At 39.4% G+C, this 22,194-nt stretch overlaps 2 protein-coding genes across 2 annotated transcripts; both read left to right on the forward strand.

Annotated features, from left to right (window-relative positions):
- Positions 1-1,109: 1,109 nt before the first annotated feature.
- LOC133226754 (hemoglobin fetal subunit beta) lies at positions 1,110-2,735 on the forward strand. Its single transcript, XM_061380628.1, has 3 exons — positions 1,110-1,258; positions 1,680-1,902; positions 2,482-2,735. The coding sequence occupies exons 1-3, from the start codon at positions 1,173-1,175 to the stop codon at positions 2,608-2,610; spliced, it is 438 nt and encodes a 145-aa protein (XP_061236612.1). The 5' UTR covers positions 1,110-1,172; the 3' UTR covers positions 2,611-2,735.
- Positions 2,736-12,962: 10,227 nt separating this feature from the next.
- LOC133261289 (olfactory receptor 51V1) lies at positions 12,963-13,964 on the forward strand. The gene has a single exon (XM_061439792.1). It carries the CDS (start codon positions 12,972-12,974, stop codon positions 13,914-13,916), a length of 945 nt encoding a protein of 314 aa, XP_061295776.1. The 5' UTR covers positions 12,963-12,971; the 3' UTR covers positions 13,917-13,964.
- Positions 13,965-22,194: the final 8,230 nt, after the last annotated feature.

The raw sequence follows: 22,194 nt of genomic DNA on the forward strand, positions 1-22,194 counted from the left end.
AGACCTCTACACTTCAGAAGTTCTTCTTCCGTAAGAAGGTTAAGAGGATTTATTACATGGGTTGGAGGAGGTGCAAATAGAGAAGAAATATTTGAAAAGCTGTAGATAAAGGATACATTTTAGTAAAAGAAGGTATAAACAAAGTATATAGAGAAAACAGAATTAAAGATGAACTGAAATAGAAGAAATTTTTATGCACACAGTACTCTTAGAGGTTTAGGGGAGAAAACCAAATAATCTGATTCAAACTGGAATGTCTTTCCACAAAATTTTATCCCTCCTTTTAAATCACAGAGAAGTTTCTCTGTTCTTGAAGACACTTTCCCAGGTCAGTTTATGAGGAAACAATTTATATGCCTTGATTTAGTCTTTGAACACATTGCCTATCTCAGGGTTATTGAAACTTTGGGAGTTTGATTGAATTTTTACTTTGTATTTCTTACTACATGGAGGGGTCTCTATGTTTTCATCTATGGGTTAATGGAGTAGCTATTTCATAGGAATTCTTGATCCATACTTATTCTATTTTTCTATCATTATTTATTTGGTCATAAATTAAATTAAGAAAAAGTTGAATGAGTAGATAAGCAAATGAATATTTGTTTTCATACCAGAACGACTTAATCCCAAACAAGCAAACAAAAGAGATGCGTATTTAGAACAGGGGCAGAGGTTTCATCCATGCTGTCCTTGTAATTATTTTGCATATTCTGAAGGCACAGGAGATGATCCATCCACATCGTCTTAAGCTGAATCATAGTGGACAAATCCTTTCCACTTTCTGGAGCCCAGATTCTTCATTTGTATAATAAGAAAATTGAGGAGGTGGTTTCCAAGAGGTTACTTCATTGTGATTCTAAAATCTCTACAAGCAAACTTGCTAAGGAAGATGATTTTAGTAGCAGTTTGTATTGCTGGAATGACTGAGACCTAGAGATGCCCAGAAAGAGGGCTGAAGGTTTAAAGTCAGTGCCAGGAAGACTAAGGAGAGGTATGACTGTCATCATTCAAGCCTCACCCTGTGGAACCACACCTTGGCCTGAGCCAATCTGCTCACAGAAGCAGGGAGGTCAGGAGGCAGGGCTAAGCATAAAAGGAAGAGCTGGGCCAGCTGCTGCTTACACTTGCTTCTGACACAACCGTGTTCACTAGCAACTACACAAACAGACACCATGCTGAGCGCTGAGGAGAAGGCTGCCGTCACCTCCCTATTTGCCAAGGTGAAAGTGGATGAAGTTGGTGGTGAGGCCCTGGGCAGGTAGGTATCCTGCTTACAAGACAGGTTTGCTGCTGCTGCTGCTAAGTCGCTTCAGTCGTGTCCGACTCTGTGCGACCCCATAGACGGCAGCCCACCAGGCTTCACCGTCCCTGGGATTCTCCAGGCAAGAACATTGGAGTGGGTTGCCATTTCCTTCTCCAATGCATGAAAGTTAAAAGTGAAAGTGAAGTCGCTCAGTCATGTCCCCATGGACTGCAGCGACCCCATGGACTGCAGCCTTCCAGGCTCCTCCGTCCATGGGATTTTCCAGGCAAGAGTACTGGAGTGGGGTGCCATTGCCTTCTCCGACAGGACAGGTTTAAGGAGAGTGAAATGCACCTGGGCGTGTGAGGACAAAGCCGTCCCTGAGATTCTGAAAGCTGCTGACTTCCTCTGACCTTGTGCTGTTTTCTCCCCCTAGGCTGCTGGTTGTCTACCCCTGGACTCAGAGGTTCTTTGAGTCCTTTGGGGACTTGTCCTCTGCCGATGCCATTTTGGGAAACCCTAAGGTGAAGGCCCATGGCAAGAAGGTGCTGGACTCCTTCTGTGAGGGCCTGAAGCAACTTGATGACCTCAAGGGTGCCTTTGCTTCGCTGAGTGAGCTGCACTGTGATAAGCTGCACGTGGATCCTGAGAACTTCAGGGTGAGTTTGTGGAATCCTCAATATTCTCTTTTTATGGTCAAGCTTGTGTCATGGGGAGAGGGCTGACTGGCAGGACGTAGTTTAGAATGGAGAAGATGTATTCTGGTTAAAGTGCTAAGGACTCCTCAGAACCGTTTAGATTCTTTTAACCTCTTTGCTCACAATAATCATTTCTTCTGATTCATTCTTGTTCTCTGTTGTCTGCAATGTCTTCTCTTTTTAATTATACTCTTTGAGTGTTCAATTTGAAAAAAAGATTTCTTCATCTACTTTAAACATAATATCTAATATTTTCCCCTTATCTGTTCCTTTCAAGGGATAAAATGTTGTATTGCTTTTCGAAGTGATTCAAAATAATAAAAATGATAACAAGTTCTGAATTAAGATAGAAAGAGAGAAACATTTCTAAATGTAAATTCAGCCTGCTATGGGTAGCTTCACATCAGCAGTAGCATCTATACTTCAGTCATCTTTGTGCTAATACCCTAGGGGCACAGCTTGGGATGAATCTGAAGTACTCTGAATCTAACCTGGGCACCTGCACTAACCCTGCCCTTGCTTAATGTCTTTTCCACACAGCTCCTGGGCAACGTGCTGGTGGTTGTGCTGGCTCGCCGCTTTGGCAGTGAATTCTCCCCGGAGCTGCAGGCTAGCTTTCAGAAGGTGGTGACTGGTGTGGCCAATGCCCTGGCCCACAGATATCACTAAGCTCCCCTTCCTGATTTTCAGGAAAGGTCTTTTCATCCTCAGAGCCCAAAAACTGAATATGGAAAAATTATGAAGCGTTTTGTGCATCTTGCCTCTGCCTAATAAAGACATTTATTTTCATTGCACTGGTGTATTTAAATTATTTCACTGTCTCTTACTCAGATGGGCACACGGGAGGGCAAAGCACTGAAGACATAAAGAAATGAAGGCCTAAGTTGAGACTTTGAGAAAATACATCAGTATCTTGGACCCCATGACAGGAGTGGTTGTAAACAGCTGATGTTATTGGAAAACAGGCTCGGCTCCTTACTCTTACTTTCCTTTAAAGAATTCAAGTTGCAGCTTAATTTGTGAGTTAGATCATTGCTAAGTTTTATTAAAATAAATTATGTTATTTAGCCTTTTTTGTAAATGACTTCTCTCTCTTTAATTGTCCAGAACCTCACTTAAATCCATTAGGTTCTTCTGCCTAAGGACACCACTGTTTAAAATTTTCTTTAGGCACTTTACTGTCCCATTGCTCTTTCTCCCCTGACTTCTTTTTATCCTTGTTTTCTCTGCCATCTTACAAAGATCTGCCTGAAGGACCGAACCTTCTGTCCTGGATTCTGGAAATGACATATGAATTTTGAGTAATCCTTGTTCCCTCTTGCATCCTAATTCTGAATCTCAGTTCAGTTCACTTCAGTGGCTCAGTTGTGTGTGATTCTTTGCGATCCCAGGGACTTCAGGGGGAGGTAGTTTTGCTCTCACTTTGCTTGTACTATAATATTGTGATAAATATTGGATTGATGAGAATGTAAAAAGGGACTTTTGTGGCTTGATAGTCACTCCTGTCTTGCAATCCTTTCGTGGGATTCCACTAAACAGAACTCCATTCTCCCCAGGATGCTTTAGCATCTACACACGGAAGTGACTAGAGGTCTGCCCTCTTTATCTGGTCTCTGATGGCTTCTCTGCCTTTGTAGTCGTTAGCATAGCGTTACCAGAAGCAACATATGCCAATTTAATCCTCTCCTTCAATAACCGCTTATCCGGATACTTGATTCTGGAAATGATGTATGAATTTTTAGTAATCCTTGTTTCCTCTTGCATCCTAATTCTGAATCTCTGTTCAGTTCAGTCCAGTGGCTCAGTTGTGTACAATTCTTTGCAACCCCATGGACTGCAGCATGCCAGGCTTCCCTGTCCATCACCAACTCCTGGAGCTTGCTCAAATTCATGCCCATTGAGTTGGTGATGCCATTCAACCATCTCATCCTCTGTTATCCCCTTCTCTTGCCTTCAATCTTTCCCAGCATCAGGGTCTTTTCCAATGAGTCAGTTCTTCACATCACGTGTCCAAAGTATTGAAGCTTCAGCTTCGGTATCAGTCCTTCCAATGAATATTCAGGACTAATATCCTTCAGGTTTGATTGGTTTGATCTCCTTGCAGTCCAAGGGACTCTCAGGAGTCTTCTCCAACATCACAGTTCAAAAGCATCAATTCTTCAGCGGTCACCTTTCTTCATTGTCCAACTCTCACATCCACACATGACTACTGGAAAAACCATAGCCTTGACTAGATGGACATTTGTTGATAAAGTAGTGTCTCTGCTTTTTAATATGCTGTCTAGATTTGTGATAGCTTTTCTTCCAAGAAGCAAGCATCTTTGAATTTCATGGCTGCAGTCACCATCTTCAGTGACTTTGGAGCCCCCCAAAATAAAGTGTCTCACTGTTTCCATTGCTTCCCCATATATTTGCCATCAGATGATGGTACCAGATGCCATGGTCTTAGTTTTTTGAATGCTGACTTTTACGCCAGCTCTTTCACTCTCCTCTTTCACTTTCACCAAGAGGCTCTTTAGCTCCTCTTTGCTTTCTTCCATAAGGGGGGTGACACCTGCATATCTGAGCTTATTGATATTTCTCCAGGCAATCTTGATTCCAGCTTGTGCTTCATCCAGCCCGACATTTTGCATAATGTACTTGGCATAGAAGTTAAATAAGCAGGGTGACAATACACAGCCTTGACGCATTCCTTTCCCTATTCTGAATCTAGTTGGGGAGGTTCTGAAAGTAACGCATCTAACAAGTGACTATCTAATAACGCATCTAATAAATGAATATACAAGGCTTTTATGAGATCTGAGGATGAAGCCCTTGGTATGAAATGGTGGTAAAGATAAGTAGTATAGACAATTGTCCAGAAGACAAGAAGACAAAAGTCAGAAAAGAAAAGGAGGTCAAGTCACTGATGAATAATGTGTTTGTGTATTCTGAGAATTTCAGGTAAACAGGAAAGATAACTGAAGCAAAACTGCCTGAGATAGAATAGAATAGATTATAAATTTTGGTGAACACAGTGGAGCGTATTCTTAAAGTTAAAAATTCACAGACAAGAGGATACAATTCAGCCATTACTCACAAGATGTTTGCACAGCCAATTGACAAGTAAAGTAAGATAGTTTAACAGTTTAGAACATCATTTTGAAATCAGACAGCAAGGATTGAAAAAACATTACTACTTATTAGCTCTGACCTTGTGAAAAATCTGCTGTCAATTTGGTATATAAATATGTCGTCTTTAAGATTTGCAGGAAAATGAAAAAAAATAAAAGTCTCAACACAATTCCATACTTTGACCTTTAACAAAAGTTAATGTCAGGTGAGAATTTACAAAGAGTAAGTTGACTCATTTAACATCTCTTCCTAAATGCAAAAGATCTCAGGCCGGGGTGGCAATATTGAAGAGTAGGGAATTTGGGGGCCTTTTTTTTTTTTTTTTTTTTAATGGATCTTAACAACAGGCAACCATGCTAGCAGCGTCTATGTCTAGAAGAAAGTTGAATTACTATGTACGTCTGGAATCAACAAATTAAAAGTCTCTTATTTTTAAGACAAATGTTTTAGGGGGTCTAATCAGAGATGAAAATGTGATGGTAGGAAGCAGCTTGAGAACAGTCCAGTTGAAATAACACAGGGCACAAAAAAGAGACAAAGATATCAAATAATATAAAAATGTTAATCAGTTGGCTGATGCATAGATCATCAAATGCCCTCTTATATTTTGCTGTTGCTGAGTATTTTCAAGGATGGCTAACAAGAGCATGGATGCTCATTTATGTTAAGTCTAATGAGATCATACAAATCCTGATGGGAACTTCTCAAACACCCAGATGACCACCCTGCAACATAAATTTTTATTATGCTGTCTAAGAAATGGATAGTCATTTTTCAATACTCATTCATTATAAAAATATTATTTATAGATACCTTATATAATACATAGTAAGTAAAATAATATGCTGTGCTTAGTCACTCAGTCATGTCTGAATCTTTGTCCCCATGGACTGTGGCACCTCTGTCCATGGCGATTCTCCAGGCAAGAATACTGGAGTGGCTTGCCATGTCCTTCTGCAGGGGATCTTCCCAACCCAGGAATGGAACCGAGTCTCCTGGATAAAGGTGGATTCTTTACCAGTGGAACTACCATAAATATATGTAAATATACATATAGGTATGTAAACATACATATGTATAGGTATGTAAACATACATAAAGATAGTACATAATAAAGGGGAACATTCAAGAAATGAATAGTTATAGTCATTCACATAAACTGTGATTTTAAGACTATTCTAGATTTGTGGCAAATAAGCTGTCTCTGATGCAAATGTATTTACAACCCCTGAACATCTAGTTCTCTGGACTAGGCTTATAAAGGGTTCTTATCTTTTCAGTCTTTTCAAAACTCTTAAATACTTGACCTGACCTATATTTACTCAATTCAGAACAAATCTGCCTTATGCATTTTATTCATCTTTGAGGCTTCCCTGGTGGCTCAGATGGCAAAGAATCTGCCTGCAAAGTGGGAGACCTGGGTTCGATCCCTGGAAAAGATGTGGGAAGAGCCCCTGGAGTTGAGCATGGAAATCCTGTACAATATTCTTGCCTGGAGAATCCCCATGGACAGAGAAGCCTGGCGGGCTATAGTCCATGGGGGTCACAAAGAGTTTGACAGGGAAGGGAAGAAAGGGAAAATTTCACAGCCTGCTCTGCCCCCTGCTGACATCATGAGAAGAATCATCTATTTAAGAGTGACACTATCATGAATTTTTCGAGGCAGGTCCAGTGTGGGTGCCATTAAATAATTATGCTGAAGTACGAACAAAAATCTGGATTGTCCTGGAATACAGAGTTGTTCTTATTCAATGTAATTATAAAGATACTGAATTTTAGACTTAACACTCTCCCTCTGTGCCTTTGGCTTTCCAGGTGGCGCAAGTGGTAAAGAATCCTTCTGCCAAGGCAGGAGATGCAAGGACCTAGGTTCCATCTCTGGGTTGGGAAGATCCCCTGGGGTAGGAAATGGCAACCCACTTAAATATTCTGGCCTGGAAAATCCCATCGACAGAGGAGCCTGGCAGGCTACAGTCCATGGGGTTGCAAAAAGTCAGATACAACTGAGCGACTAACACTTATGCCTTTAGGTTAGTCAAGGATTGTTGGTCATTACTTATTCCAAAAAAAGTCATGAAGTAATCACATAGGGAATCATTTCCAAAGGACAGAAAAAAAGTACCATAGGTGTCTGAACACATAAGTCAGTTTAAACTGTAGAATATAAGAAAAGACTGCCCTGAAAAAAGGTTTCTGTTTAATCAGTCCCAGATATGCTTCCAAATCAGCATTCCAGACCAAGTGCTCAGAGGAAGACCATGATCCTATCGTTACATTGGATGGAAACTCACCTATGCTTGTCCTCTCCAGTTGTTTATTTTATGTCAGACAGTATTCTGGTTGCCCAAAATTCAGAAAGAAGTATTCTGCACCCTGACTTTGTGATGGTTACATAACACAGCATGATGTTTGGGGAAATAATGGGTCTCTTTTTTTCTTCTTGGTACAGGTAAAGCATCTGACATCTCTGAATACTTTCCCCGTGGAATCTTCATTTATCATTCTCATTAACACTGTACTTTCCTGGCTACAATCCTACATCTCAAACAGAATTAAAAAAAAAAAATTCCAACATTTATTACTCTTCTGTTGCTGTAATGTTGATATTCTCTTTGGCAGTACCGTTAACATTCATGGCTTCTCTGAAGAAGCTTGAAGAAGAGTATGTTCTTTCAGTGCAGGCCTACATTCACAGAATAGTTGCATCTTTTGGCATCAATCCCAGATCAGATCAGATCAGATCAGTCGCTCAGTCGTGTCTGACTCTTTGCGACCCCATGAATCGCAGCACACCAGGCCTCCCTGTCCGTCACCAACTCCCAGAGTTCACCCAGACTCACATCCATCCAGTCAGTGATGCCATCCAGCCATCTCATCCTCTGTCATCCCCTTCTCCTCCTGCCCCCAATCCCTCCCAGCATCAGGGTCTTTTCCAATGAGTCAAATCTTTGCATGAGGTGGCCAAAGTACTGGAGTTTCAGCTTTAGCATCATTCCTTCCAAAGAAATCCCAGGGCTGATCTCCTTCAGAATGGACTGGTTGGATCTCCTTGCAGTCCAAGGGACTCTCAAGAGTCTTCTCCAAAACCACAGTTCAAAAGCATCAATTCTTCAGAGCTCAGCCTTCTTCACAGTCTAACTCTCACATCCATACATGACCACAGGAAAAAACATAGCCGTGACTAGACGAACCTTTGTTGGCAGAGTAATGTCTCTGCTTTTCAATATGCTATCTAGGTTGGTCATAACTTTCCTTCCAAGGAGTAAGCATCTTTTAATTTCATGGCTGCAGTCACCATCTGCTGTGATTTTGGAGCCCAGAAAAACAAAGTCTGCCACTGTTTCCACTGTTTCCCCATCTATTTCCCATGAAGTGATGGGACCGGATGCCATGATCTTCATTTTCTGAATGTTGAGCTTTAAGTCAACTTTTTCACTCGCCACTTTCACTTTCATCAAGAGGCTTTTGAGTTCCTCTTCACTTTCTGCCATAAGAGTGGTGTCATCTGCATATCTGAGGTTATTGATATTTCTCCCAGCAGTCTTGATTCCGGCCTGTGTTTCTTCCAGTCCAGCATTTCTCATGATGTACTCTGCATAGAAGTTAAATAAACAGGGTGACAATATACAGCCTTGACGAACTCCTTTTCCTATGTGGAACCAGTCTGTTGTTCCATGTCCAGTTCTAACTGTTGCTTCCTGACCTGCATACAAATTTCTCAAGAGGCAGATCAGGTGGTCTGGTATTCCCATCTCTTTCAGAATTTTCCACAGTTGATTGTGATCCACACAGTCAAAGGCTTTGGCATAGTCAATAAAGCAGAAATACATGCTTTTCTGGAACTCTCTTGCTTTTTCCATGATCCCGCAGATGTTGGCAATTTGATCTCTGGTTCCTCTGCCTTTTCTAAAACCAGCTTGAACATCAGGAAGTTCACGGTTCACATATTGCTGAAGCCTGGCTTGGAGAATTTTGAGCATTACTTTACTAGCGTGTGAGATGAGTGCAATTGTGTGGTAGTTTGAGCATTCTTTGGCATTGCCTTTCTTTGGAATTGGAATGAAAACTGACCTTTTCCAGTCCTGTGGCCACTGCTGAGTTTTCCAAATTTGTTGGCATATTGAGTGCAGCACTTTCACAGCATCATTTTCAGGATTTGGAATAGCTCAACTGGAACCCCATCACCTCCACTAGCTTTGTTCGTAGTGATGCTTTCTAAGGCCCACTTGACTTCACATTCCAGGATGTCTGGCTCTAGGTGAGTGATCACACCATCGTGATTATCTGGGTCATGAAGATCTTTTTTGTACAGTTCTTCTGTGTATTCTTGCCATTTCTTCTTAATATCTTCTGCTTCTGTTAGGTCCATACCATTTCTGTCCTTTATCAAGCCCATCTTTGCATGAAATGTTCCTTTGGTATCTCTGATTTTCTTGAAGAGATCCCTAGTCTTTCCCATTCTGTTGTTTTCCTCTATTTCTTTGCATTGATCACTGAAGAAGGCTTTCTTATCTCTTTTTGCTCTTCTTTGGAACTCTGCATTCAGATGTTTATATCTTTCCTTTTCTCCTTTGCTTTTTGCTTCTTTTCTTTCCACAGCTCTTTGTAAGGCCTCCTCAGACAGCCATTTTGCTTTTTTGCATTTCTTTTCCATGGGGATGGTCCTGATCCCTGTCTCCTGTACAATGTCACGAACCTCATTCCATAGTTCATCAGGCACTCTATCTATCAGATCTAGGTCCTTAAATCTATTTCTCACTTCCACTGTATAATCATAAGGGATTTGATTTAGGTCATACCTGAATGGTCTAGTGGTTTTCCCTACTTTCTTCAATTTCAGTCCCAGGGTCGAGCCTATATGTCTGGATCGCACTGGGCACAATAGGAATCATACTCAAATTTTGCATTTTATGACCAAGATCAGCAAGAATTTCTAGGATGGCATCTGTTGTATATATCATATAAATCTTACATATGATGACCCAAGATTTAAAATGTGTGGCCAACAGGGATCAGATATGAGTACCTTAAGATATGAGTGCTTAGGTCTTATGGCCACTATTTGCAAACTTGTCTTGTTCTTAATACCTCTATAAGGTGCAGCTCTTATTTCATAGATAAAATTCATTAATAAAATATTTGTTTGATAAATGATCACTCTATTCTAAATCTCATTTTATATAGCAGTGAGCAGCAGGAAAACAAAACAAAACAAAACACGCATAACTCCTGGTCTTCTAGAACTTCCAGTAGATCTAAAGGACAATCAGCGTATAGCAAATAGTATAAATATCAAGCAGGATATTGCAATGAGAGTGACTTCTTTGAGAAAATAGAACCAATAATGACAGGGTTACAAAAATCACCCTAAAGAAGCAACATTGAACTTAAGCCTGAAAGATTAAAGGAGATTTTGCACAAAAAACTGGAATTAAATAATTCTAAACAGATAAAAGATCAAGGTCAAAGATACTGAGACAGGAATACTCTTAATTTGCTTTGAGGAAGAGAAAGATGTCTAGAGATTAGGGAGTGAAGCCAACAATGGTCCTTGATGTAGAAGTAGATGTGGATGGGCCAGGTCATGTAAAGTTTTCTGATCATGATACCATGATAAATAAGTTGCATTTTATTTTAAGAGCATAAGAATCCACCAGAATATTTTTTTAAACAAAGGCTTATGCTATCTAGTAGAGTTTTGTAGAAAAGCAGTCTGGCTCCTTTGCTTTTTTAGAGACAAGTGCAAAAACAATTAAGCTGGCTAGCAAATTATTACAATAACCACGGAAAAGATGTTATGAACCAAGATACTGGGAATATACAGGTCTACTGGTGAAAAGTGTGCAGGTTCAGGGTGTGTTTTAGGGTAGAAATGATAGAAACTGATAAAGGATTTGATGGAAAGGGGAGGAATAGCAAGAATGGTTCTAGAATTTTTGTAAACAATTGTGTGGTTGGTGGAGTCATTTTGTGATATTCAGAGGAAATAAGGAGATAATTATTTAGGGGGAGGATGAGGTACTTAATTGCCATAATTATAATTTTTAGATTAAATACCGAAGTGGAGATATCAAGGAGACAATTATATCCATGAGTTTAAAATCACAGAAGGGGTGAAAACTTAGCCTTGTAAATTTCAGACTACTATAGTGAGTAAAAACTGACGCTCTTTTCACTTTCAGGAAACTTACAGTTTACTGTGTAACAGAAACCTTAGTGAAATAAGTCATCTAATGAATATCAAAATATAAATTGAATGAGTTACATAAAGATGAATGTATGTTACCAAAATAATAGGTACTTGTAGAAAATCTGTCCAAGTTAAGGGGCTTCCTGAAAAGTGATGTTTCAGATGAAGAGGAAAAATGCAAGATTGTTTGAAAAAGAGAAGAAAGAGGTTGGAGAGAAGATGGAGAAACACATCTTGGCAGAGAGAACATCAAGAGAAAAATCTTGTGAAAAAAAAGCAGTGGTGGTTTTGAAAAATAAATGTGTTCAAAGAAAGTCCAGGCACTCAATGAAGAAAATGTACTACAAATAGTGAACTAAGTTATCTAATACTGAGAGGGGCTTGCTTGTGCTTATGCCTAGTTGCTCAGTCTTGTACAACTCTTTACAACCTTTTGGACTGTAGCCCACCAGGCTCCTACGTCCATGGGATTTTTCAGGCAAGAATACTGGAGTGGGTTGCCATTTCCTTCTCCAGTGGATCTTCCCAATCCAGGGACTGAACCCACATCTCCTGTGTTTCCTGAACTGCAGGTGGATTCTTTACCCATTGAGCTGTGGGGGAAGCTCAGAACAAGAAATAAAAATGGATAGGCTCCTAAAAGAAGCTGCCTGATGAGACTGGTACGATAAAGATGAAGGATAGGCTATAAATGGAAGCCAGAATCTGAAGCTACTTTAACGTGTTGGAATAATCAACGTGTTTCATAATCAAATGTGAAAGTCAATATAAAGTTTTAAGCACCTGCCTACATGATACGAGCCATTAAATCTTTGTAATGACTTCCAGGGCCAGAATTCAAATCAGGATAATAATGTGAAAAACAAGCCAATCAATTCTGCTGCAAAGAGGCCTTTAGATTTAGTTTTTCAACATTGGCTTTCTGATCTTTAGAACAGCAGTTTCTAAGGAAGAGAAAATAATTGCTCATCCTTTCAATAGTGCCTATTAAATGAATACTTAGCCAACTGATGGCATGAATGAATAGTGGGTGGAGAACTCTGGGTTGATGTCAGAGGCAAAGTGTCTTCAACCTGAGTCTCCAAGTCACAGGAGCACACATGGGTTGAACATCCCAGAGGGTAAGAGCTCCCATGGGAAATCTCTTGCCACAGGTTTCATGCATAAATATTCCTCTTGGCTTATCACTAAGGTTGAAAAACTAATTTCTGGCTATGTCATTTAGAGTGGGAGAAAACAGAAACATTTCCACTATTTGGAGGAAAATATGCTTGGAAACAACACAAATGGAAAAGTATGGGTGCAGAGTGACTATAGTACTCTTCATTCTAAATGCTTTATGAGTTGGAAGGAGAAAACTAAGAATTCTTTTGAGAATCTTCTCTCTCAATTTTATAGGTATACCATCTCACCAGCATCCCTGGGAAAATGTCCCAGAAAACATATCCTTCCGAAAATTAGTTTCCTGCTCCAGTCTGTTCATCGTTACAGGTGTCTTCTAAGGTCCGCCAGTGGATGAATAACGACACTTAAGTGACATCAGGAGAGCACCATTCTCTTCCAGCCGACAGATAATATGCCTCTAAAGGACAGAGTTGCTTGACCACATTATGTAAAGTTAGTTAACTTTTAGCATAATTTTGTTTACTTAGAAATTCTACCTCATCTGATCATTCTCATTGAAAAATACTTTCTGGCTGCCTCGAAAAATTATCTCAGATCCAGAATGATAGCTTTAGTAAGCCGCAGCACTAATTCCTCCTCCTTCCTTCTCACTGGATTTTCTGGTCTGGAGCAGCAATATCCCTGGATTTCTGTTTCCTTCTCCACCATTTATGCTGTTGTTCTTTTGGGTAACTGCCTGGTGCTGTATGTAATCTGGACTGAACCTAGCCTGCATCAACCCATGTTCTACTTCCTGGCCATGCTGGCTGTCACTGATTTGTGCATGGGACTGTCCACAGTGAACACAGTGCTAGGGATCCTGTTGGGGTTAATTCAAGAGATCAGCCTGGATTCCTGCATTACCCAGGCCTATTTCATCCATGGTCTGTCTTTCATGGAATCCTCTGTTCTCCTAACTATGGCCTTTGACCGGTACATTGCAATTTGCAATCCACTGCGTTATTCCTCTATCCTGACTAATTCCAGAATTATCAAAATCGGACTCACCATTTTAGGTAGGAGTTTCTTCTTTATTACACCCCCTATTATCTGTTTGAAATACTTCCATTACTGCCGTCCCCACATCCTCTCTCACTCATTCTGCCTGCACCAAGACCTTCTCCGCCTAGCCTGCTCAGACATTCGATTCAATAGCTACTATGCCCTGATGCTGGTTATTTGCACACTATTGTTGGATGCTGTACTTATCCTCTTCTCCTATGTCCTGATTCTTAAGTCAGTTCTGGCAATTGCTTCTCGGGAGGAACAGCATAAGTCATTTCAGACGTGCATCTCCCACGTTTGTGCTGTCCTCGTGTTCTACATTCCTATCATTAGCCTTACAATGGTGCACCGATTTGGCAAGCATCTCTCCCCAGTGGTCCATGTCCTTATGGGCAACATCTACATCCTTTTTCCACCTCTGATGAACCCTATCATCTATAGTGTCAAGATCCAGCAGATTCGTAGCAGAATGCTCAGACTCTTTTCTCTAAAAATATGTTGAGATATTACAGTGTTCAAAAACCAAAATAGCAACAATAAAAATAAACAAGCAAATATCAGTACAAAAATACAGGAATTAAGACTTTAGCCCTGAACCCATGATCCTTGATTTTAAAACACACTTTAAATGTAGATAATCACCTCAAACAAGTTCCATCCTAGCCTATGACTTGGAAGTCAGCTGTTTTTAGGGATGGAGGTAGGAAATTCTATCTGAAGCATTCCATGGATTTCTTCTAAATTTGTGTAAACAAGACAGACATAGATAATGCCATAATTGTGACCATATTCAAAAATGTATAAACCTATTTAACATGCCCAGAATGGCTTTTTGAGCACTTTTTTGCATGGAAACAAAGTCAGATTCAAAAACTTGGTCTTTAAGTTTCAAAAGTGGGTAACTTGAAGCATTTTCGATTATCTGAGATCCAGTTACTTAATCTTTAAAATGGGGAAAATACCAACGGACAGAAATTTTGTAAAGATTGTCTGGACCAGAATTGTCCACTAGTATTTTTCATAGTGAATAGAGGGGGAGGAGATGGAAGCAGTGACAGATTTTCTCTTCTTGGGCCCTAAAATTACTGCAGATGGTGATGGCAGCCATGAAATTAGAAAAGAGTTGCTTCTTGGCAGGAAAGCTATAACAAAATGTAGACAGTGTGTTAAAAAGCAAGGACATCACTTTGCCAACAAAGGTCTGCATAGTCAAGGCTATGGTCTTTCCGGTAGCCATGTACGGCTGTGAGAGCTGGACCATAAAGAAGGCAGAGTACCAAAGAATCGATGCTTTCAAACTGTGGTGCTGGAGAAGACTCTTGGAATGCAAGGGGATGAAACCAGTCAACCTAAAAGGAAATCAACTCTGAATACTCTTTGGAAGGACTGATGCTGAAGCTGAAGTTCCAATAATTTGACCACCTGCTTCGAACTGTTGACTCATTGGAAAAGACCCTGATGCTGGGAAAGATTGAAAGCAGGAGGAGAAGAGGGCAACAGAGGATGAAATGGTTGGATAACATCACTGATGCAATGGACATAAACATGGGCCAAATCTGGGAGATAGTGAAGGACAGGGAAGTCTGGCATGCTACAGTTTATGGGGCAGTGAAGAGTCAGACATGACTTAGTGACTGAACAGCAACAATAATTTTTCTAAAATGATAAAGATGTTCTCTAAAATAGAGTAATAAATACAAACGTAGACTGCTAGCTGCATATGTCTACTGAACACTTGAAATGCAGGTAGTACAACTGGGCAACTACATTTTCAACTCTGTTTTATTGTGGTTAATGTGCTTAATCACTTAGTTGTGTCTGATTGTTCAACCCTTAGGACTGCAGCCCACCAGGCTCCTCAGTCCATGGAATTCTCCAGGCAAGAATACTGGAATGGGTTGCTAATCCCTCCTCCAGGAGATCTTCTTGACCCAGGGATTGAACCATGTTTCTTGTGTCTCCTGGATTGCAGGTGGCTCTTTACCTGCTGAGGGAAAGCTCCATTTTATTGTGTTTTATATATATTTAAATGTTAAAAGGCCATTACATTGGACAATGCAGTGGCTACTGCATTAAACAGTGTAGATCTAGAATGTAAAGAGGGCATATAGCAAAATATGACTTTGGATTTAACTTGTACCATATCTAATTTAAATTGTTATATATATATATTTATTTATTATTTTATTTTAGTTTTTAACTTTACAATATTGTATTTGTTTTGCCATATATCAACATGAATCCACCACGGGTATACACGTGTTCCCCATCCTGAACCCTCCTCCCTCCTCCCTCCCTGTACCATCCCTCTGGGTCGTCCCAGTGCACCAGCCCCAAATATCCAGTATCGTGCATCGAACCTGGACTGGCGACTTGTTTCGTATATGATACTATACATGTTTCATTGCCATTCTCCCAAATCATCCCACCCTCTCCCTCTCCCACAGAGTCCAAAAGACTGTTCTATACATCAGTGTCTCTTTTGCTGTCTTGAATACAGGGTTATTGTTACCATCTTTCTAAATTCCAAATATATATGTGTTAGTATACTGTATTGGTGTTTTTCTTTCTGGCTCGCTTGTTATTTTTATATGCAGACTTACTTGTTACATTTTATATGCAGACTTCACTGCCTTTGGGCTAGAAACTGATTTTGCTTTGAATCTTTAAATCTAAAGAGGTGAATGTGAAACTGTCTGTTAACCACTGATTCTGAGTTCAAATGTAAATTAACACAGGTTCCCTTCTAAATAATTTAGTTCTGTTTTCAAAAGAAGGAACACAAGAATCACTTAGATATCTGTGCAGAGACAAAGAGGACGATTAGTTCAATAATTCTATAGTCTCTTAGGAGGGATCAGAGCTATTATTCCATAGAATCTAGAAACCTAGCTTCCAAGGACTAAAAAACCTGTTATCTATGAATTCAGCAGCCCCTCCCTGGGGCTGTTGTCAGTCTGGTAGCCTGAAGAGCCAATGAGAAACAATTACCTTTTAGGAGTTGACATGACTTTATTATAAAGCCTAAAAGATATAATCCAGCTTGGGTAAGAAATACTTCTAAAACAGTGAGTTAAAAAAAAAAAAAAAAAGGTTTTCTTTTTTCCTTTTGTTATAGGTAGACTGCCATGTCATTGCACTGCTCCCTAAAGTGAAATCATAACAAATCATGAGAAAGCTAAAAGAGCTGGAGTATGGTGACAGAAGTAGGGTGCAGGAAATTAGAAAGTCTCAGCTCAGCTGGTATTCATTTAGCTCTCATATCAAAAAGTTAAGGTCCAGAATGGGAGAGATCAGTGATTCTTACAAGTGACAGAACATGGCCAAAGATTCAAAATGTGATTTTAGTAAAAAATAATCTGCTATAATAAATCCATAATCAGATACTCACTGTACACTGTACCTCCTAATTTTCCTAAAATGATCTTACTGTTAAATATACAAAGGGTTTTCTACAGAAGGCTATGTTTCTGTTCCCTGGGATCTTTGTGACCATTACTTGAAAAAGGAAAAAAATCTGATAGAGTAATAAATAGAAACTTCCAGAGGAGGAAAATGAAAATGCATCATTTTCTAGAATGTTTCTGATTAAAACTTTAAAAATAATACCAACTCAACCAAGAACTCTTTTGCAGTGGGAATTTATATCTTAAAACTTTTCTACTAAAAGTGTGGTTTCTAATCCTGTAGCCTCAGCACCATCTGGGAGCTCATAAGAAATGTGGAATCTTGGGCTCTAGTCTTCCTACTTGGAGAAGGCAATGGCACCCCACTCCAGTACTCTTGCCTGGAAAACGCCGTGGACAGAGGAGCCTGGTGGGCTGCAGTTCATGGGGTTGTTAAGTCAGACACGACTGAGCAACTTCACTTTCACTTTTCACTTTCATGCATTGGAGAAGGAAATGGCAACCCACTCCAGTGTTCTTGCCTGGAGAATCCCAGGGACGGGGAGCCTGGTGGGCTGCAGTCCGTGGGGTCACACAGAGTCGGACACGACTGAAGTGACTTAGCAGTAGCAATAGCAGTAGCAGTCTTCCTACTGAATCAGAATCTCTATGAGTGCTTGCTTTTGTCTATTAAAATATGGCTTTATTTGATGAGTTTGGATATATATCAGACACCAATGACACTATCACCACAGTCAAGGTAATAGACATGTCTGTCACCTCCAAAAGTTTCTTTGTATCTTTTGTGTGTTTATTTGTTCATTTTGTTATAAGAACACAATATGAGATTTACCTTCTTAGGCATAAAACAGCATGTTGTAAAACTGCAAACATTAAATATGTGCAGTTTTTGTATAGCAATTATACCTCAATAAAACTGTGAAAAAATGGATTTATTTAAATTTTAGCTGTCCCAACTTTCCCCAGAATCCTATAATGACTTTAGTAATTTCTTTGGGAAATGTCCTCTGGTTCTTCTGGTATGCTGTCTTCCTCTTTTCAGTGGGTCGATAAACCTCATTATGTCAGATTACAGTTTGTTTCTGGTGTTTTTTATATTTTCATATATCATATCAAGCCATGTTTTGTTCAGTCTTTAAGTTTTATGTATTTATTTCTACCAAATAACATACCAGTTATTCCCCATGCTGTATGAACACACTACTATAAATTTGAAAAACTATTAATCAAATATATTTTATATGTGCATTACTTAATAAATGCATTTTTCTTTAGCTGTGATCTTCATTCTCCACCTATTACCATGTCAGTCTATCTTATCTTGCTACTGAAAAACAGACACCAATGTATTTCATTACATTTTTCTCCCCTGATAACTTTCCCTCATTCAAATCTGAGTACTCAAGGAAAGACAAGTGAAGTGAAACTCACTCAGTCGTGTCTGACTCCTTGTGACCCCATGGACTATGTAGTCCATGGAAATCTCCAGGCTAGAATACTGGAGTGGGTAGCTGTTCTCTTTCCAGGAGACCTTCCCAGCCCAGGGATTGAACCCAGTTCTGCATTGCAGGCAGATTTTTTAGCAGCTGAGCCACCAAGGAAGCCCTCATATTGCTTATAAGTGAGCAGTTATGGCGGATCAAAGGCTCAGACTCTCCTCTAGCAGCTTCCTTTGCTTAAGCAAAACAGAAAAAAGGGAAAGGAACACTCTCATACAGAGGTGGATGTAACCAGAGTGAACCCCACCATTCTGGATGTGAAGGCACTTGGAAATACAAGCAAGCACGAGTGTCTCAGAGCCCTGCGTTGTTTGGGACAGGACACAGTTAGTTAACATCTAGGAGCAGTGCCAGGAAAACCTGCATTCAAGGAAAGAGAAATAGTGCATAATTTATGTTTGACAATAAATTATCCATACATACATCTGCTTATTATTATGTAACTGTTACAAACAAGGATATAGATCAATATTCATTGATTTAGGGATTCTTAAATCCCAAATTGATTTCTTAATTTAAATCTATGATTTCTTCTGTGAAAAAATAAGATACTAAATAAGACATGTAGTATCTCCCAACTGGGATAACATGCTTGGATAAAGTTTTCATGTCTCTAAGCACAGACAAAGGGGTAAAATGTCTCCATCCTGATCACATTGGATATCATCGGAAGGAGGAAAAACAGATGAGTAACATTTGCTTTTTGATTTATTATAATGAGCATGCATCACTCTTTTAATTAAACAAAATCTAACAAAACATACTAAATTAAAAAAAGACAGAATAAAGGATTGAAATTTGTTCTTTATAATATAGGCAATTGCACTGGCCCCTATGCTAGTTTGTCTATGTAAAGCCTAAATTTTACGATGTATTTGAAAAAGCACAAACCTCCTTAAGCCTTACAGATAGTCCTTGTATATTTTTCCTCAGAACAAGTTACCTAATAACCTTAAGTTCCTTATAGTAACAAATCTAAGAGATACTACATTAGTGATTCTTCCCAGATAAAGATCCTCAGGAAAGTGATTTACAAAGAATAAGTGGACAGAATAGTTGCTGTCAGTAAACGTATTCTTCAATGTGTCAGAACAAATTACTTTGAGAAAAGTTCAAGGCTTCTGAATTACTGCTCCCAATCATTGAGAAATGATACATCCTACTAAGGAAAAGGAAATAGTTATGCTTTTTTGTTTAATACAAACTCCCAGCAGCATTGTCTTAAGAATGAAAAGAAGGAAGGTATCCAGTTATGTCCACATTAGCTGTCCCAAGTAAGGACTATCTGGGGTTCCTTTCTAACCGTTTCCTTTTTAGGTCCTATAGGAAATTGAAAGCTTAATGAGAATTCTCTCACTTTCTAACTGAGGAACTAGCATTCAGGACTCTATTTTGCCTATCAAACAGCTCCCCAGAATCAGTTTTGAACGTCTTAAATGCTAAAACAGATTTAGGGCTAAAATGCCCATCAGTTCAATATCAACATAAAAGCTTAAGCCCAACGAATTTCTATCACTGCCTTAGTTACAAAACCATGAACCCTTATCTGTCTCTTGAAATCCACAGAATTTTGATACCTGAAGCTTTCGGCTGCACGACTTGATCTAAAGTGATGGCAAAATCTGACGTGAACTGATGTAAGGATATTTATCATCTTTATTTATTCTGCATAGCTAAATATTCATAGGCTCTTTGAAATAATGTCAATCTATTGAATTATGAAGTAATCATCAAGATCCCAGTGATATGATTATATAACATCAAGAATATGATCTTGTAACTTTTCTAAACTCTGGAAAATTATTTTCCTGAAACACACGGCCCCAAGAGTCCAGGTAACAGACTATAGATACCTGTGTGTGAGTGCTCAGTCGCTCATCGTGTCCGACTCTTTGTGACTCCATGGACTTGAGCCCACCAGCCTCCTCTGTCCATGGGATTTTCTAGGCAAGAATATGAGATGCATTGCCATTTCCTTCTTCAGAGGATCTTCCTGACCCAGGGATCAAATCTGCTTCTTCACCTCTCCTGCATTGCAGGCGGATTCTTTACCACTGAACCATCAGGGAAGCCACATAGATATCTATGAGAGATTGAACACACTGAAGGTCATTAATAATGATTAATTCATCTGTGTAGGATATTAGTAGAGCTGGATTTTAAACTAGTAAAGGCTCACTGCTATTTTGAGATTATATATCTCTGAAATCATTACTTAAGAAAAGCTTTTGGTCCAAAAATGCATAACTTTTCAAGTAAATGGGACAACTAGATCTATATATTTCCAAAATTTGGAAATATTAAAATAAATTATCAGTAGAGCCTATAGCCTCCTCCTCTGGATTATAGTCTTTATTCTTCTGATCACCACCAGATACTCAGATGCAGAGGCCAATTCTTATGGTCACGTAATTCCTCATTGTTCTTCCTCAATATCTTTTCCTTTAACATGCTTTGGTTCCCTTAATTGGTTTTCCAAGGGCAAGTGGGCAGATAAGTACTGTTCTTTTTTTACATCCAAACCGTCAAGGAGAAACTATTCCGTTAACTGTCATTTATGGTTTCAAAACCTTTTTATGGAAAGTATTTGAAATACTGGGAACATTGAGTGTCTGTCCTTCCAAACAGCATTTACACTTGTGTAATAACATATTTTCAAGCACAAACTGGAATCAAGATTGCCAGGAAAAATATCAATAATCTCACATATGCAGATGGCACCACCCTTATGCCAGAAAGTTAAGAACTAAAGAGCCTCTTGATGAAAGTGAGAGAAGAGCGTGAAAAAGCTGACTTAAAGCTCAACATTCAGAAAACTAAGATCATGGCATCTGGTCCCATCATTCCATGGCAAATAGATGGGGAAACAATGCAAACAGTGAGAAATTTTATTTTTGGGCGGCTCAAAATCACTGCAGATGGTGACTGCAGTCATGAAATTAAAAGACGCTTGTGCCTTGGAAGAAAAGCTATTACCAACCCAGACAGCATACTAAAAAGCAGAGACATTACTTTGCCTACAAAGGTCCATCTAGTCAAAGCTATGGTTTTTCCAATAGTCACGTATGGCTGTGAGAGTTGGACTATAAAGAAAGCTGAGCACCGAAGAACTGATGCTTTTAAACTGTGGTGTTGGGGAAGACTCCTGAGAGACCCTTGGACTGAAAGGAGCTCAAACTAGTCAATCCTAAAGGAAATAAGTCCTGAATTTTCATTGGAAGGACAGATGCTGAAGCTAAAACTCCAATACTGTTGCCGCCTAATGCAAAGAACTGACTCATTAGAAAAGACCCTGATGCCAGGATAGATTGGAGGTGGGAGGAGAAAGGGATGACAGAGGATGAGATCATTGGATGGTATTTCCAACTCAAAGGACGAGTTTGAGTAAGCTCTGGGAGTTGGTGATGGACAGGGAAGCCTGTCTTGCTGCAGTCCATTGGTTCTTAAAGAGCTGGACACAACTGAGTGACTGAACTGAATGACTGAATAAGATATAGCCTCTCTTAGCCAGTGAGTACAAAATGTCTAGGTAACTTATTCGATGATTCAGGTACTAGTTTAGCATTGACTGTCCAATTAAAGTCAGCTAATGGTCAAGCATCATATCTATAGGAAATTTACACTTATATAGGTAAAAAAATTTTCCCAGAAGTCCTTGCTAAGTATCAGCATATAATGGTATTTGGAAAGATCCACTTGAAGAAGGTAATGAGAAAACATCTTCCTCCACAAATATCTTTTATATGCATGGAGTCAGTTTTGAGTCCCATCTATCAAGGAATTGTTTTCACCTCTTCTTTCCTCCATCTGGATCCCTCAAAGGGTGAAAGGGATCTCTGCAGTAGCTGAATAGTATTTCTGGACCTGTGATGCT

Source organism: Bos javanicus, chromosome 15 (genome assembly GCF_032452875.1).
Source record: "Bos javanicus breed banteng chromosome 15, ARS-OSU_banteng_1.0, whole genome shotgun sequence".
In the NCBI taxonomy this organism is placed as follows: Eukaryota; Metazoa; Chordata; class Mammalia; order Artiodactyla; family Bovidae; genus Bos; species Bos javanicus.

What these genes read in the sequence shown, in the direction of transcription:
- LOC133226754 (XM_061380628.1), top strand. Translation starts at nt 1,173, where the DNA reads ATGCTGAGCGCTGAGGAGAAGGCTGCCGTCACCTCCCTATTTGCCAAG. An exon ending in GGTGGTGAGGCCCTGGGCAG is followed by an intron (nt 1,259 to 1,679) that starts GTAGGTATCCTG and finishes TTCTCCCCCTAG; the next exon opens with GCTGCTGGTTGTCTACCCCT. An exon ending in TGGATCCTGAGAACTTCAGG is followed by an intron (nt 1,903 to 2,481) that starts GTGAGTTTGTGG and finishes TTTTCCACACAG; the next exon opens with CTCCTGGGCAACGTGCTGGT.
- LOC133261289 (XM_061439792.1), top strand. Translation starts at nt 12,972, where the DNA reads ATGATAGCTTTAGTAAGCCGCAGCACTAATTCCTCCTCCTTCCTTCTC.